This window comes from Lactuca serriola, chromosome 9 (genome assembly GCF_051521515.1).
Source record: "Lactuca serriola cultivar US96UC23 chromosome 9, Lser_US96UC23_V15, whole genome shotgun sequence".
NCBI lineage: Eukaryota > Viridiplantae > Streptophyta > Magnoliopsida > Asterales > Asteraceae > Lactuca > Lactuca serriola.
This window is the reverse complement of record NC_136416.1, coordinates 44,414,253-44,432,200: the sequence shown is the minus strand read 5'-3', so window position 1 is coordinate 44,432,200 and position 17,948 is coordinate 44,414,253. Positions and strand designations below refer to the sequence as shown.

The window sequence follows — 17,948 nt, the reverse complement described above, 5'->3', positions numbered from 1 at the left end:
GCCCCTGGATGAATGGAAAATCGAGACTTATGAGCCTCATCCATCAACACGTGTCGTACCCCGCCCCAGTACGACACCCAAACTCTCCCATGAAGGGTCAACAATCCTCTACTATCATATTCAAAAGAAGCTACTCGGCCCACGATCCTCTCACACTTCTGCCTCTCCTCCTTGAGGCCCTCTACCTGTGCCTCCTTGATTTGCTCCAATAATGGAGTAATCACTGTCATCCTCAAACAAATGTCTCTGATCGGGGCCGCTACTGCCTTGCGGCTCAGGGCGTCGTCCACTACGTTGGCCTTCACTGGATGATAAAGGATCTCACAGTCATAATCCTTTAACACATCTAACCATCGCCTCTGCCTCATGTTCAAATTCGGCTGATCCATGAGGTACCTCAAGCTCTTGTGATCCGTGTAAATGGTACAACGGACCCCATAAAGGTAATGTCTCCAAATCTTGAGGGCGAACACCACTGCCCCCAATTCTAAATCATGTGTAGGATAATTAGCCTCGTGAGGCTTCAACTGTCTCGAGGCGTAAGCTATCACACGGCCTCGCTGCATCAACACTGCTCCCATACCTGTGATCGAGGTATCACAGTAGACTACGAAATCCTCTACTCCCTCTGGCAGGGTGAGAATCGGCGCCTCGCATAATCTCTGCCTGAGGGTCTCAAACGCTATCTGCTGGTCAGGCCCCTAATGAAACGCTACCGACTTCTTGGTCAGTCGGGTGAGCGGTACTGCTATCTTGGAGAAATCCTGGATGAATCTCATGTAATACCCTGCCAAACCTAGGAAACTCTGAATCTCGGATGGAGACTTCGGGACCTCCCACTGCATCACGGCCTCTATCTTGGCCGGATCTACCAAAATACCCTTCTGGTTGACGAGGTGACCAAGGAACTGCACCTCGTGCAACCAGAACTCACACTTGGAGAACTTCGGGAAAAGTCTCTCCCTTCTCAAAACTTCTAGCACCTCTCTCAGGTGCTCCTCATGTTGCTCCTGAGTCTTGGAATACACCAAGATATCATCTATGAATACTATCACAGACCGATCCAGCATCGGCCTGCACACGCGGTTCATGAGGTCCATGAACGCGGCTAGAGCGTTGGTGAGCCCAAACAGCATCACCACAAACTCATAATGACCATACCTGGTCCTGAAGGCAGTCTTCTGCACATCCTCACCTCTGAACCGCATCTGGTGATATCCAGAGCGTAAATCGATCTTGGAGAACCAAGACGCTCCCTGAAGCTGATCGAACAAATCATCTATCCTCGGGAGTGGGTAACGGTTCTTTACCGTTACCTTATTCAACTCTTGGTAATCTATACATATACGGTGCGACCTATCCTTTTTCTTCACGAATAAAATCGGTGCACCCCAGGGAGAACTACTCAGCCTGATAAATCCCTTGTCTAGCAGCTCTTGCAGCTGCGTAGACAACTCCTACATCTCTGGGGGGAGCCAACCGATATGGTGCCTTGGCTATCGGAGCCGCACCAGGAATTATATCAATCCCGAACTCAACCTGTCTCTCAGGAGGTATCATCGGCAAATCCTCTGGAAATACATCCGGGTAGTCTCGCACCACCGGAACATCATCAACTGTCATCTTGTCCTTCTCTCGGGCATCTAAAACATAGGCAATATAACTGGCGCAACCCTGTTGGAAGTAGCGCCTCGCTCTCGCTGCTTAACACAGAACTGGTGTGCGCTGTGACCTCTCACCCTGAATCACTAACTCTCCCCCACTGGGAGTGCGAACCCTCACCAACTGTAGCTCACAATCTATCACCGCCCCATTGGGGCTCAGCCAATCCATGCCTACTATAACCTTATTCCCTCGCAGGGGAATATGGACCAAGTCCACTGGAAACTGCTCATCAAATAACTATAGGGAACACCCTTTGTGTACCCTTGCAACCCTAACGGTCCTATCAGCTGCTATCTCAACCTCAAGTGGACAATCTAGCTCCCCTGGAGCTCTGCTAAACCTCTTGCTAAGTGCAAGAGAAACGAATGATCAGGTAGCCCCTGAATCAAACAATACTGTAGCTGAAATGTCGTTCACTGAGAACGACCCTATACAAAACATATAACCATAAGAAACAATCAATAATAAATGTAGAGATAAGGGGAAAATACATACCCGTCACCACATCAGGAGTTGCTCGTGCCTCCTCTGCTATCAGCTGGAAAGCCCTACTCTTCGCCACCGACGTCTCGACCCGGCCCTGACGGCCATCTGTAATCCTCAAAGTAGCAGGAGCAGGTGCTGACACCTTCCCCGCAGCAGCTAAACTCGGACACTGGGACTTTTTATGTCCCCTCTGATTGCACTGGAAGCAAATCAGATCTGATGGAGCAACGGTGGTAGTAGTGGCTGTATAATCTCTGCTCATATGCCCAGTCCCGCCGCACTTGTAGCAGCTGGCACTCCCTGCCTTGCATGCCCCATCGTGCAATCTCCCACACTTTCCACACCGACTGTGGCTCTGCTGACTCCTAGCTCTGTGATCTGAACCCTTGGGCTTTTTGCCCGAACTCCCTGAACCTGGAGCCGCCTCCGACTTCCTCTTTCTCTCCATCTCAAGGTCAATCTCTCTCTCTCTCTCTCTCGCCCTAGCAATCATGTCATCCAGCGTCTTATAGCTGGACCGGCTCACGAACTGGCAGATATCACTCCACATCATCTCATGATAACGGGCTTTCTTCATTTCCTCATCAGCTGCGTACTGAGGAATGAGAAGTGCCCTCTCCCTGAACTTGGCGGTAATTTCCGCCACTGTCTCTGTAGTCTGAGTCAAATCCTGAAACTCACGCGCTAATTGCTGCACCTCAATAACCGGTGCAAACTCAGCTCTGGACCTGGTAGAAAAGTCTACCCACGTCATGGCATCCAAAGCTGCGTCATCCCCGATGGCATGACCAACCTCCTCCCACCAATCTCGTGCCCTATCCTTCAGAAGACAGGACACCAATTTGACCTTGTCCCCTTCGGGACACCTGCTCGTGCGGAAAGCATTGGCTACATCCGCCAACCATCTAGTACTCGCTGTGGGGTCCCGCTCCCTGTGATAATCTGGAGCTCCACATGCCCGGAACTCCCTGAAAGTAAGCGTGCGCGACCCCATCATGGCCGCTACCTCAGCACGGAAAGTGCTCAACCTCTCGTCCATCAACTTAAGATGCCCTCCTTGATCAAACCGAAGATCACATGAGTCTGCTCAAGTATGGTGCGAGTAATATCTGAAGAGAGAAACTCCCTAGTCTGCTCATCCATCTGCCCGACTTCTAGGTCTGATCCTAATCCCCCTTCGGCACCTGAACTGCCGACTGCTGGTCGAGGGCGCAATACCACCATTCTGAAAACACATCATAATAAACTTTAGGATCATAAATATATCTCGAGGGATCACTATATCACAAGTTTCCTGGTCTCATCTCAACTTTCCTTGATTCGAGTACGGATCCTCTGCTTTCAGTAGTACGGGTCCATACTACCTTTGTAACAACCCGTCTCCGGTATGATGATTCCATAGTATTTAATTAGAAGTTTGCAAGAGGGACTCGGCGAGTTCATAGCCTGACTCGCCGAGTAGGGACAGGATTTCGAGCACGTGTTAGTCGGCGACTCGGCGAGTCTATATTCGGGACTCGGCGAGTCTGCCTGCCTGGAAGAAACCCTAAATCCCCGGGTTGCTCACTATTTAATCCACCTTATAGCCCCCATTCTCGCCTCCTCCACCCTCAGAAAGCTATGAGAAAACCCTAATCCATCCTTGAGTGATCTAAGTGTTCTTGTGTTAAATTTTTTGAAGGCTTGAAGAAGGAGAAGAAGAAATGAGCAAGGAGAAGAGGTGTAGAGCAAAGATTCAAGGGCAAATCAGAGTTCTTTGAGGTATTCTTCAGATTCCCTCCTGTTTTATGCTTTAAACCTCCATTAGAACTCTTCTAGATCTAGTTTGATGCTTTTCTCAAGCCTTATGATTGTATGGATACCCTATTATGTCGAGATATCCTTAGATCTGTTCATTTAGGAGTTGTAGAGCCCAGATCTATTGCCTTTTTGAAGTTACCTTGCATAAGAACCCTAGATCTACCCTTTTAAGTGCCTTTTTAGCCTTTATCTCCTTTTTCATGTGTTTGTACACGTAAAGTTGGAAACTTTACGTGGTGAATCAGCTTATTGGACTCAGATCTATCATTTGTATGCTAAGGATTCAAGCAGAATCGAGTTTAGAGTAGTTGCATGGTTGTGACTCGGCGAGTCGAGTCGCGAGTCCCCGATTTCTTCCTTTTTGAGTGATGCCGAGTGGGACCAGTGAGTAGTAGAGTGGACTCAGCGATTTCGAGGTCAGACTCAGTAATGGAGGGACTCGGCGAGTTGTTCATACAACTCGGCGAGTCCAAGGCAATCTTCTTAAGCTCAAGAACAGCTCATCGAGTTGTTCATATGACTCGGCGAGTCGGATGCAGATTGTCTGAGTTCTTGGATCGAGAGAGTACTCGCCGAGTCGATGCCATACTCGACGAGTAGCCACGAGTGGGGTTGTGAAATGAGATTAGAGACTCGGCGAGTTGGCGGCCCAACTCGGCGAGTCAGGTCAACTGTGGGTTGACTTTGACCGAGAGGGTTGACTTTGACCAGGAGAGTTGACTTTGACCAAGGGTAAAAGAGTCATTTTACCCCAGCGCAGTGTTTAGTATTTGATTGAGTGTGTTTATGGCCTTGTAGCCGGGGAGATACCGGAGCAGCAGCAGTTAGCTTCCAGAGCCATTCACACAGCAGCCAGTTCACGAGGTGAGTTTCCTTCCAGTAGTAACGGGTCTATGGCCACAATGCCGGCCCGTTTAGCTAGCAGTCAGCTTCGGACCTCGGTCCGATGTAGTAGTTAGTATGTTGGATGCCTTTGTGGTTCCGACAGGGTTATGTGTTTATGATAGATGATATGTTTATGCTATGATCAGTCAGCTTCGGACTTCGATCCGATGTAGGGGACAAGGTCCCAGCCAGATTAGGACTTCGGTCTGATGTCATCTTCGGACACCGGTCCGATGTAGGGGACGTAGGTCCCAGTCAGCTTCGGACTTCGGTCCGATGTCTCAGTCAGCTTCGGACTTCGGTCCGATGTCCTAGTCAGCTTCGGACTCGGTTCGATGTAGGGGACGAAGGTCCCAGTCAGCTTCGGACTTCGGTCCGATGTTCCAGTCAGCTTCGGACTCCGGTCCGATGTAGGGGGCAAGGCCCCGGTTAGCCGGACTTCGGTCCGATGCAGTGGGCAAGGCCCAGTATGTGCTTTATATGTTATTGTGTGGTATGTGGTAGTTTGGGGGAGCTCACTAAGCTTCGTGCTTACAGTTTTAGTTTTGGTTTCAGGTACTTCCGCAAGCAAAGGGAAGAGCTCGGGATGATGGCATCGCACACACCACTGCTACAGTTTTATTCCTAGGAGTTGATCAGCTATCTTAGATATGTTTTGATACAGTCGTGACACCGGTTTTTCTTATTTGTATTCTAGTATGGTTTTGAGATTTGCAACACATGATTTTATTATGATATACTCTGTTTTATGATTTTTGGTTATATTAAAAATGAAATTTTCGGGTCGTATTTTTGGGTCGTTTCAACCTTCCACATCTATTCGTACTTTCCTCAAGTACTGCCTCAACTCCACCAAGTCACTTCTACTACTACTGATCTTTGCTACTCTCATCCTAGGCTTGCCCTAGGGAACTTCCGACTCCACTCAACCAGTCCTCAGCTGCTGAAGGCCTCCTTGTAATGCCAATTAGCCACCACCTGAATACCATCACATGCAATGAGGCTCGGATAATCCTTCGAGTAAAAGACTCGTCCCTACAACGATTAGACTCAAACGAGAGTTGCGCAGTAGGGCCACATCCAACACTCTGAGATTATTCAACCCTGATCACATGTGATGTGACGTATTCACCTAATGGCTAACTCCCATCACTCAGAGTCCCACAAAGCACAAAGCAAGCAGCATTCGGATAAAGGAAACATACTCATGCAAACTATTCTCATAACAAGAACTGTACTGGCATACAATGCTAAGCTCATACTATCAGGCATAACCTACACAGGCTATCCTGCTACTGTCTACTCAATACTAGCATGAAATTCTTATCAAGCTGAAACACATAAAGTAGGCACATAAGGCATCCTCCTAGATCTTTAGTCCTATACTAGCATGTTGTTCTACTAAAACTGAAACTGAAACTGGAACCAAAACTGAAACTGAAACTGATGATCATAAACTTGTATGGATAATTTGGGAGTACTTACTTGAACTAGGCTGATTGCATGCACCACACCCTTTTCTCTTTTCAAAATTCTTTTCGCTTTTTCTAAATCTCTTTACTTTATACTTTTTCTAAAATTGTTTTCTTTTCTCAAAATTCTTTTGAAAAACACTTTTGAAAATCCTTCTACCATTTCCTTAGTTTGAGTCCAGTCACACCCGAGAGTGTGCCTGAATCTCTCAAACCAAGGCTCTGATACCAACTTGTAACATCCAAAAATACGACCCAAAAATTTTTCTTTTAATAATAATAAAAATCATATACTGATCGTCATATCATGAAACCATATGTCAAATATCTCAACTCATAATAAAATGTCATGAACATCTGTGCCAAATCAAACTATGAATCAAAACAAACTCCCAGGAATAAGACTGAAGTTGTGGTGTGTGCAATGTCATCATCCCGAGCTCTTCCCTTTACTTGCGGAAGTACCTGAAACCAAAACTGAAACTATAAGCACAAAGCTTAGTGAGCTCCCCCAAACTACCACATACCATATAATAACATATAACACATACCGGGCCTTTTCCCACTGCATCGGACCGGAGTCCGGAACTATCCAGGGCCTTGCCCTCTGCATCGGACCGAAGCCTGGAACTGCATCGGATCGAAGTCCGAAACTTACTGGGACCTCGTCCCCTGCATCGGACCGAAGTCCGGAACTAACTGCATCGGACCGAAGTCCGGAACTAACCAGGGCCTTGCCCCCTGCATCGGACCGAAGTACGGAAACTGACTGAGCATAACATAGCATAGCATAAACATATCAACTAGCATGAACACATAACTGTATACTGCATCGGGCCATAGCCCGGAACACCTAACACATAAATCTTGTCTGTGCCACGAAGGCATCAAACATACTAACTACTGCATCAGACCGAATTCCGGAAACTACTGCTAGTTATACGGGCTGGCATTATGGCCTTAGACCCATTCCTACTGAAAGGGAACTCACCTCGTAGCCTAGCTGTTGAAAGAACTGCTCCGGAATTTGTCTGCTACGGCTCTGGTTTCACCCCAGCTATAGTTTCCATAAGTACCATCAATCAAACACTAAGGGTAAAATGACTATCTTACCCCTGACCAAAGTCAACCTATCGGTCAAAGTCAACATTCAGTTGACCTGACTCGTCAAGTTGGGTCACCAACTCGTCGAGTCCTTACTCTTACTTTCTTGCTTCTACTCGCTACTACTCGTCGAGTTTTGGCACAAACTCGACGAGTTCCTCTTTGATATTAACACTCGGACAATCTGCATCCAACTCGCCGAGTTGTATGAACAACTCGTCGAGTTCTCCTTCATCAGATGAACACTCTAGTTGTGACTCGCCGAGTTGTATGAACAACTCAGCGAGTCTGTTCTTGAGGCATGAAGATTGCCTTGGACTCGCCGAGTCAGGGCATTGACTCGCCGAGTTCTTCCACGAATGAGTTTAACCCTCTAGCTCACTGAGTCCTCCTCTCACTCACTGGTTCCACTCGGCATAACTCGAAACGGGGAAAACAGGGGACTCGCGACTCGACTCGCCGAGTCTGAAGAACGACTCGCCGAGTCGTATGCATGCAAACACTATATACTCGATTCTGCTTGAAACCAGTCCATTCCATTCATAGATCTGGGTTCTTGGGGCTTGATTAACACGTAACTTTACGTGTAAATAACATCAAATGAAGGTTTTAAGGTTCAAAGCACACTATAAGAGTAGATCTAGAGCTTTCATGCAAAATGGCTCCATAAAGGTACTAGATCTAAGCTTCTGGAACTCAAACCTAGCTAGATCCGAAGGCTATTCATCTCAATGAGTCCTATATGTTATTACCAAGCCAAGAAATGGTTCAAGAATAGCTTTAATGGCTTTCCAAAGGGAATTAAAGCATGAAAACAGAAAAGGGGCGAGTTATACCTCACTATTCTCTGAAATGCCACAAAGATCTTGGATCTCCTTCTTCTCCTCTTGATCTACCTTCCTCCTTCTCTCAAAATCTTCAAAGAAACCCACCAAATCACACAAAAATGCTAAGAGGGTTCTAGGGTTTCGAGAATGGTGCTATGAGGGGTGATGGGGGCTGAGACTTGAGGTCCCAAAAGTTGTTTAAATAGGGTGCAAACCCTTGAAATTAGGGTTTCATCCAGACTGGCGGACTCGCCGAGTTCGGAATATGGACTCGTCGAGTTGCCAACTTACACGTGCTCGAAAACCCAACTCAACTCGACGAGTCTGGCTACTGACTCGTCGAGTCCCTTCTGAAAACTTGAAAAAAAAAATAATTATTTAAATAACATACCAGAATTGGGGCGTTACATTTCAGGTACTTCAGAGGATGATGATTTTCTAGAGCATGATCGTACACATCATCCTGTTGATTTTTTACTTGAGAGATGTTATTGATACTCTAATCGTACATAAACATTTAGAGCATGATCGTACACATCATCCTGTTGATTTTTTACTTGAGAGATGTTATTGATACTCTGATTTTTATGTTTATGTTTTGAAACAATGGTTTGGATACTTATGTTTTTTTATGAAAAAATCTTTGAAAATGGAAAATTTTTACTATGTTTTTTGGGACGTTACAATTAAGCTCTCAATCTGTTAAGCCTTCAGTTCTAACTTTCCAGGATGCTTCTTGGGACCCTAATTGTCCATCAAATCCAAAATTTATAGACATGCATGACCATGCATGTCCTTCACCCATCTAGTTCAAAATATGAGAAAAATGTCCTAAAACTCACACATGGATTTCAAAAATTATTTATCTTCTAAATCAAAAAGATATAATGAACAAGCGACCAAGTGATCCTTAAAGTTGTATACTTTATCTCATCTAACCAATCCAATCTCAAAAGTGAACCAAAACTTTCTATAACACCTAGATCTATGAAGAAGGAACCAAAAAGGTGGAAGCTTGAGGACTTAAAAAGGGTCTGGAAGATACATACAAGGAGTAGAGACAAGTTGCTTGCTGGATCTATGTACAAGAGTTCCTTTTCATCCTTCCAAGGTCATAAAACCACCAAAAATGAGCCAACAACTTCAAAGGGAGGCTAGGGTTAGTCTATGGTGCTTTGGAGGTGATTGAGGCTGAGGTGGAAGGAACTCTAGCTATCACTTCCCTTCAATAATGCACAAAATCCGAAAAATTTAGGGTTTACGTTGTTCCTGTCATCACGTTGTGGCCAATGAATGTCCACGCGTAGCGGCCACGAGAAACACGCATTTCATGCAACGCTGCGACGTCATGGCCACCCAAAACTCAAAGTTTAAGGATTAGAATTTCATACGTGGAACCAGGCATTACAGCTTACAAGTCATTCTCCCATAAGAAAATATTTTCTAATATCAACCACAACAACTGTTATATTTTTCGATCGCCTAAACATCAAAATCAACTTTTATAAACATTTTCACTTCTAAAGGGATGTTTAGGAGTATGGATGAGATTTAGAACCAGATTTACTATAAAGGTTTGGTTATCAGTTCCTTACATTAAGAAAATCTGGTCTCGATTCTAACACCGATTCGATCATATAAAACCCAGTTAAAGAACTAGAACAAGACTGGAATTGTAAGAGTAAAAAATTCATGCAACTATATTTTTGAAAACATTATACTTCATGCTTTTTAAAATTCGTATAACTCACTCGTATGAAATCATAATTATTTAATTTTTTCTAGTATGTAATTTGGTGTTTGTACTTCGTTTTATAATATAAAAATGCATACTTTGGTTAAATATTAATAAGATATAGGTCAGTGGAAGACAACATATCAATACTGCGTTTTTTTTTTCAACAATTTTTTAATTCAATCTCACTATTTGAAATATGCATAATTCACTCATATGAATTCGAAATTACTTGATTTTGTTTTTCAGCGTGTAATTTGGTGTTTGTACTTCATTTTAGACTGTAAAAGATATATTTTGGTTCAATATTGAATCCACTACATGCCCCAAAAGACAACATATCAATGCTAAATTTTTTATGTTGTATCGTTTGTTTTGTTTTGTTTTGTTTTGTTTTGTTTTTTTTTAATTTTGTTTTTTTTTAATTTTAACTTTTCCCTAATTTTTATATATGAAAGTTTATTTTTTTTTAATACTTATTTTTTCAATTTGTGGTGGTTGAAAGTGCATTGCTATTCTTGGGTCTATTTTGAAAGTGTATTGTCATTCTTGGTTCCATTTTGAAAGTACAATGCTATTCTTGGTTATATTTTGAAAGTGTATTGATATTCATGGTTCCAACCCGGTTCCATTTTGATAGTGCATTGTTGTTATTGGTGCAAATCACAAAACTCGTTCTATTACAAAAAAATAACTGAAAAATAGTCCCAGGACCAGAACTGACATCGGTATCGACAGTTTGGTTCTTGTTTTATGTAATCTGCTAAATCTGATTATGTTTGCAAATCCGTTCGGTTCGGTTCTAAAGTTCATCCATATTTAAGAGAAAATGATAATCATTTTTTAACTTATTAACTTACAATTGTATTAAGACATAGTTTTTAAAAAATTGTTTGAGAGTTTTTAATAAGTTAGGAATGAATGACTAATCAAATTACTTATCTTCAATGTGGAACCCTTATGAATTGTTTATTAAAAAAACATTAATCCACTAAGTTTTATTTATAACGATATAAAACCGACACAAATTAAAAAACTCAATCTTTTAAGTTTTTCAAGACACCCTCTTAAAGTAGTAATAATCAACATCTTTTACCGAACAAAAATGACCTAATTAGCAATTTTTCCATTTTTCACTATTAAAAACAATTAAACTATGAACTTTAAGCTGTTTTTTATGGACAAATGTTATACCAAATGGGTGTGGAAATAGCTACCCCCTTTCGCCCCCCAAATTCTTTTGTTTTCCCCGACCTTGATCCCAACCCCGAACTCCCCTCGCTCCCCCACCCCTGATTCCGCACCCGATGTAACATCCCAAAATTCAAGAACAAAAAATTAATTTTTAAATTAGTAATTAAAACCATAGCTATAAAAATCTTCTCATAAAAATGTAAATCATAGTATCTCAAACATCATATCAAAAACACATGTCAATATATCAGAGTAAAACATCTCAGACTAAACATAATGGTGTGTGCACTGTAGTCATCCCGAGCTCTTCCCTTTGCTACCGAAAATACCTGAAACCAAAACTGAAAATTGTAACCATGAAGCTTAGTGAGTCTTCCGAAACTTCCACATACCATACACATAATCATATAATCACATAATAATATAACATGAGCCCCGCCCGCTTCAGCGAGTTGATTGATATAATTCCTTCGCCTCCTTTTCACATTAAACATAATATATATATATATATATATATATATATATATATATATATTACAAATACAAGATAAGGGCCATTAATCTAAAAGGGTCGGACTATGGAAAATACACAAATACAATATAATAACATCTAACAGCCCCCCGCAGTGTGAACGGGAGATAACTGATGAACGTTCAAACTGTCTCGGAAATCTAAAAATAATGAAGATGGTAGGCCTTTGGTGAAGATATCCACATATTGAGACTTGGAAGGAACATGTAGAACGCGTATCTGACCCATGTCAACTTTGTCACGAACAAAGTGTATATCAATCTCAATATGTTTTGTGCGTTGGTGCTAAACAGGATTATTAGATAAGTATACAACACTGACATTGTCACAATAAACAATAGTAGCACGGGTAGTAGGACAATGTAGCTCTAATAATAAATTGCGAATCCAAGAAGTCTCTGCCACAACATTAGCTAAGCCACGATATTCAGCCTCAGCACTAGAACGTGAGATAGTACCTTGTCTTTTGGAAGACCAAGACAACAAATTTTGTCCAAGAAACACACAATAACCGGAAGTCGAACGACGAGTTTTGGGACAACCAGCCCAATCAACATCAGAATATGCAATAAGACCATGAGAGGGAGTGGAGTACAGTTGTAAGCCATGATCAATAGTACCACGCACATAACGCAAAATACATTTTAGAGCTGTAAAATGAGGCTCGCGCGGGTCATGCATGTATAAACAAATTTGTTGAACAACATATGTAAGATCTAGTCGTGTGAAAGTGAGGTATTGTAGAGCACCAACAAGACTGTGGTATAAGGTGGGGTCAGTGACCGGAGGACCTGAATCATCCAACTTGGCAAGAGTGTCGGTTGGAGTTCTAGCTGATTTGCAATTAAGCATGTTGGCTCTAGTGAGAATTGTAAGAGCATACTTTCGCTGAGATAGGAACATACCAGTGGTGTCTCTGGTAACGGAGACCCCTAGAAAATAATTAAGATCCCCCATATCAGTCATAGAAAACTCAGCACCAAGGGTGGTAGTAATCTGCTGTAAAAATGATGTAGATGAGGCTGTAAGAAGAATGTCGTCCACATAAAGAAGAAGGTATGTAGTGTTAGGAACCTGCTTATAAATAAACAAAGAAGTATCGCAACGACTATTAGTAAAACCAAGGCGTAACAAGAATTACGCAAATCGTTGGAACCAAGCCCGCGGTGCCTGTTTAAGACCATACAGAGATCCTTGGAGGAGACAAATTAACATGATGCGGAAAGTTGGGGTCACGAAAACCTGGGGGTTGGTGCATGTAGACAGTCTCATGTAAATGCCCGTGTAAGAAAGCATTTTTGACATCAAGTTGACGAACATGCCATTGTTGAGAGACGGCTAAAGTTAGTACCATACGTATAGGGTTTCTGAGTCAAGAAGACTGGTAAGGAGGCTAAGGTATGGGACATAATGTTCTTTATATAGGTCCCAAACCTTAAAAGTTAAGGTTTGCATTCAGCACGTAAACGTAGCATGTTCATCAGGGGAACACCCCGCGTTCGGGCTCCGCCTCCAAAATCCTAAATTGGCAGAAACAATCTCATTTTCCCCCGAATCCCTCGTTAACCCCGTTTGGCTCGAAATCACTTGTTCAACTATATATATGAATATCAGCTCTACACAAACCCTAAAACAAAAACACGTCCTTAAATACAACTTAAATGCCCCAAAACCCCTTATAGGTCAAACTTGGTCAAAGACTAAAATCGAAGTCAAAGTCAAGACCATGTGGGGGTTCCCATAGCAGTTAGTTAGGACCATGTGGGGGTTCCCATGACACCCTGAGTAAAACCATGAAGGGTTTCCATGACGTCCTTATATGTTGTATGCATGACTTATGTGATTTTATATGAGATATGTTATGGGGAACTCACTAAGCATTAACTTGCAATTTATTGATTGTTTCAGGTACTTCTGGATCAAAGGGTAAGGGCCGACATGATGACGCATCACAATTCACACACTCTCCAACATTTTGTAACTTTAAATATTACACTAATTCTTCAAATACAAAACATATATTACACAATATCTACTTTAAAAATAATATTTATTTTTATAAATAAAATAAATTAATATAGATTAACTATAATGGGCCCCGTGGAGGATTTGGGACATCGCCCCCTGAAAACTAAATGGAAGTAAAACCTAAGCTTTATATAATACGAACACGACACGACACGACATGATACAACACGATATCGAGTTTTTTTTTTAACTAACACGAAAACGAACCAATTAAAAAACGCCAAACACGACACGACACAAGAAAGATAACATAATATAAAAATTAATTAATTTAATTAATATTTAATCATACATAACACGAAAACCATGACAAATAAGACAACTAAATGCTAAATCGTGTCAAATTTTGAACACGAACATAAAACGACACAACATTGTGCTTTTACACTTGATACGAACACAAATTTGAATTCCAGTTTCGTGCCGATTTCGTTTCATGTCGATGTCGGATATTTTTGTCGTGTCATGTCAACGATTGTCACACCCCAGTAAAACCCGCCTCCGATCCCAACCCCTACCTAAAATGTTTTATAACCCTACCTAAATTTTTTTATAAAAATACTCCTATTAAAGAACGAGGTCCCTCATAATCGGGATCGCACGGGATTTTTGACGTTTTTTTTAGTTATCAACATTGTTATTCACCACAAAATATAAAAGTCAACATTTTTTTTACCATCAAAGGCCATCGTATCTCGAACTCCGACAAGGGCTCTAGAGTGAAGTTCCACGTCGTCGTGCATTGTCATCACGTCTCAACTTCCTAGATTCGAGAGAGAGAGAGAGAGAGAGAGAGAGATGAGAGAGGGCTTTCGTTTCTACAATGGCGAAGTAGTGCTAGGGTTTATTTTGGGTTTACTATACCTATGCGATTACTCAATCGTACCAATCAGAGCATCGATTCATGAGTATCGCAACGAGTTCTTCACTCCTCAGTTGAACGCTTTCCTCTTTCATGGAGGCAGTGAAGGTCTCTTCGCTTCAAAACATCTCGAAGATCATGACAATAGTTCTTCTATTACCTCTCCAGGAAATAAACCCCTCGAGGGGAAATCTTTCATCAGGTTTTACTTTCATGTTTTCTTAATCTTCAGCTTGATCTTGATTTCTCTCATTGATAATCAACCCCTTCTCGAAGAAATTATTCCCCAATCTAAATCCGTAGAGACACGATCATTTCTAACTCCGTGGAAATGTTATGTTATTCCTTTGAGTAGATTAGTTCCTCTTAAAACTGAAATATTTCGTGTGTTCATCAGGCATCATATATTGGAAGTATTCGGTGTTCCTTTACGTATATCTAAACAAGAAAATAGATTAAATGAACAAATATTGATCATAGTCCTCCAAATAATACTGGCTGTGCTCATGTTCCAGAGGCACTACTTCCATTAAACCCCAATCCTTCTTACCATGTTCTTCTGGAAATTAACCAAAGTGTTTGGGAATGAGATGATTCAGTTACAGTGAACCAGAAATCACTTTCAAAACCAGAGCTTGCAAATACCAACTGTTATTTTATCTTCTTGCATTTGATAACATCAAAATACCAAAATTAGGGAATAAGATAACCCGAATTGAAAGGTTCAAACAGAAGTTTTTGATAATATTGAATCACATCAATAGGTAATGTCCAGGTTTAAACATGAGACCTCACTTTTTGATAATGTTGAATTAGTGTACAATCTACTTGTAGATTAGGTTTTAGGTATTGACATATGTGAAATGATAGATTGAGATTGGATAACAGACAATCTTCAAAACAAACATTTTTGTATTCATTTCAGGTTTGAAGATGTTACCTTCAAAAGAACAGAAGAATCAGCCAAAATTCAAAACACAATGCAGAGTAGAACCGGATTAATTGAAGCCATAATATTCGAAGTAAAAGACACCGAGAGAATTGGTGGAAACTTTCTAAAAACTAATTCAAACATCTTATGTTGCACTCCAAAGCTCGCATCAGAAGAATCCTGCACTGTAGGAGAAGTCATCATCCAAAAAGACGAAAATACCCCTGAATGGCCAAAACGCATCCAAACCTTCTTTGAAGGAAACAAACAAGAAACCAAAATGAAACCTCAATCAGTTGACATAAACAAAACCGGAATGTATTATCTTTACTTCATGTACTGTGATCCAGAACTGAAGGGCACAGTAATTTCAGGAAGAACAGTCTGGAGGAATCCAGAAGGGTATTTACCTGGAAAAATGGTAAAATTAATGACTTTTTACGGGTTCATGTCTTTGGGTTACCTTGTTCTTGGGCTTGGTTGGTTTTTAAGATTTGTTCAATTTTGGAAAGATATAATGCAATTACATTATCATATTTCTGCTGTGATTGCTCTTGGGATGTGTGAAATGGCACTTTGGTATTTTGACTATTCTAACCTTGGGTCAACTGGGAGTAGGCCTTTTGGGATAACAGTATGGGCTGTGACTATTAGTGCAGTTAAAAAGACTCTTTCAAGGTTGTTGCTTTTGGTGGTGGCTATGGGGTATGGGGTGGTGAGGCCCACCCTAGGTGGGGTCACCTCCAAAGTGATGATTCTTGGTGTGGTGTATTTTGTGGCTATAGAAGCACTCGAGCTTGTTGAAAATTTGGGGAATATTAATGATTTTTCTGGGAAAAGTAAATTGTATTTGGTGTTGCCTGTTGCATTCTTGGATGCTTGGTTTATTTTGTGGATATTTTCGTCTTTGTCCAAGACATTGGAGAAGCTTCAGGTATAAATATAATCTTGGTATCTATCTTTTCGGAGGGTATTTTTGTCTTTTGGTTTTAAATTCTGTTAATGATGTTTAGATGCGGAGAAGCATTGCTAAACTGGAGGTGTATCGAAAGTTCACAAACGCCCTTGCACTTTTTGTCCTTCTCTCTATTGCTTGGATTGGCTATGAGGTACCCTTTATCTTTTTTTTTTCCTTTCTCATTTTTGTTTTTTCGACTAATTAATTTTTAATTCAAAAATTAAATTCGACAGTTGTATTTTAATGCAACTGACCCAATAAGTGAGCTATGGCGTATCTATTGGATCATTCCCGCTTTCTGGTCACTACTCGCCTTTTCACTCTTGGTGGTGATATGCATCTTGTGGGCCCCTTCTCGCAATCCCACCAGGTAATTTCTTGTTTCACAGTACACAGTATACAGTACACAGAACACAGTATAATGATGTGTGTGGGGGTGTAGATATGCGTATGCAGGGGACACAGGGGAAGAGTATGATGAGGAGGCGATATCGCTTACAAGTGGAGTGAAAGTGGATGGGGGAGAAGTTGGAATGATGATGGAGAGGAAGGAGAAGAAAGGGTCAGCCTCAACGGATCATCTTATTGGGCTTACAGAAGATGTAGCGGAAGATAAAAGAGAATGAGAGTGAGAATGAAAAATGAGATGTTATTGTTGTGTTTTGAGTTGTTGATTTTGTGTAAAGTTTGTGTCATGTGATGATGTGTATGTATAAAAACGTGGCTAACTAACTTACAATCACTCTTGGCATCTTTTCATGTTTTGATGGATTGATGAGAGAAAGTGTTGTACTAGTTTTACTTTGACTCCCCTTTGTTGAAGGCCAATATACATTTTCTTTCAAACGTCGACTTGAGTTTAGAGTTTTAAACTTGTTGATTACTTGTTATGAAAATCCATCCTCTTGTACTGATTTTGGTAATCGAATATCTACAAAGTTTTGTAGGAAAGCGAAATCAAGAAAAGTTATGAATCATTGTTTGTATTGTGCCAAGTAAATCAGAAAAAAAGGTGAGATTATGAGAGATTTTACAAAAGCAAAATGGTATAAAAATATCTAAGGTTTAAAATTTAAATATATTTTGTCATGACAATACAAATTTGATGGCTGTTTTGTAGAACGGAAATTTCTGGCTATTTTTTCAATGAAATAATTAAACAAAATGGGTGAGTTTTTTCTCAAATAAACAAAATGTTTTAATGAGGTCATTCAGTATACTCATGGTGAAAGGTTTTCGTGGCCACCTGACAAGCTCACCACGATCGCGTATACATACCATGGGTGTCGTGGGGCCACGATCGTTGGCACTCATAGTCTATACCACGAAAGGTCACAACCAACTAGCTCTCTTTTCTTCTGTTTTCCTTTTTCTTTTTTTTGTTTATCACCATCGTTACAGGTACACTAACAATGGTGTGGAAGAAGATGATGGTAAGGTGGAAGGAAACAATAGTGAGATTGAGTGAA

At 41.3% G+C, this 17,948-nt stretch overlaps 1 protein-coding gene across 1 annotated transcript; it reads left to right on the top strand.

The window, feature by feature from the left end:
* The first annotated feature begins 14,421 nt into the window (after positions 1-14,421).
* LOC145073569 (uncharacterized) lies at positions 14,422-17,325 on the top strand. Its single transcript, XM_079020117.1, has 5 exons — positions 14,422-14,792; positions 15,516-16,455; positions 16,535-16,630; positions 16,713-16,849; positions 16,922-17,325. The coding sequence occupies exons 1-5, from the start codon at positions 14,527-14,529 to the stop codon at positions 17,103-17,105; spliced, it is 1,623 nt and encodes a 540-aa protein (XP_078876243.1). The 5' UTR covers positions 14,422-14,526; the 3' UTR covers positions 17,106-17,325.
* Positions 17,326-17,948: the final 623 nt, after the last annotated feature.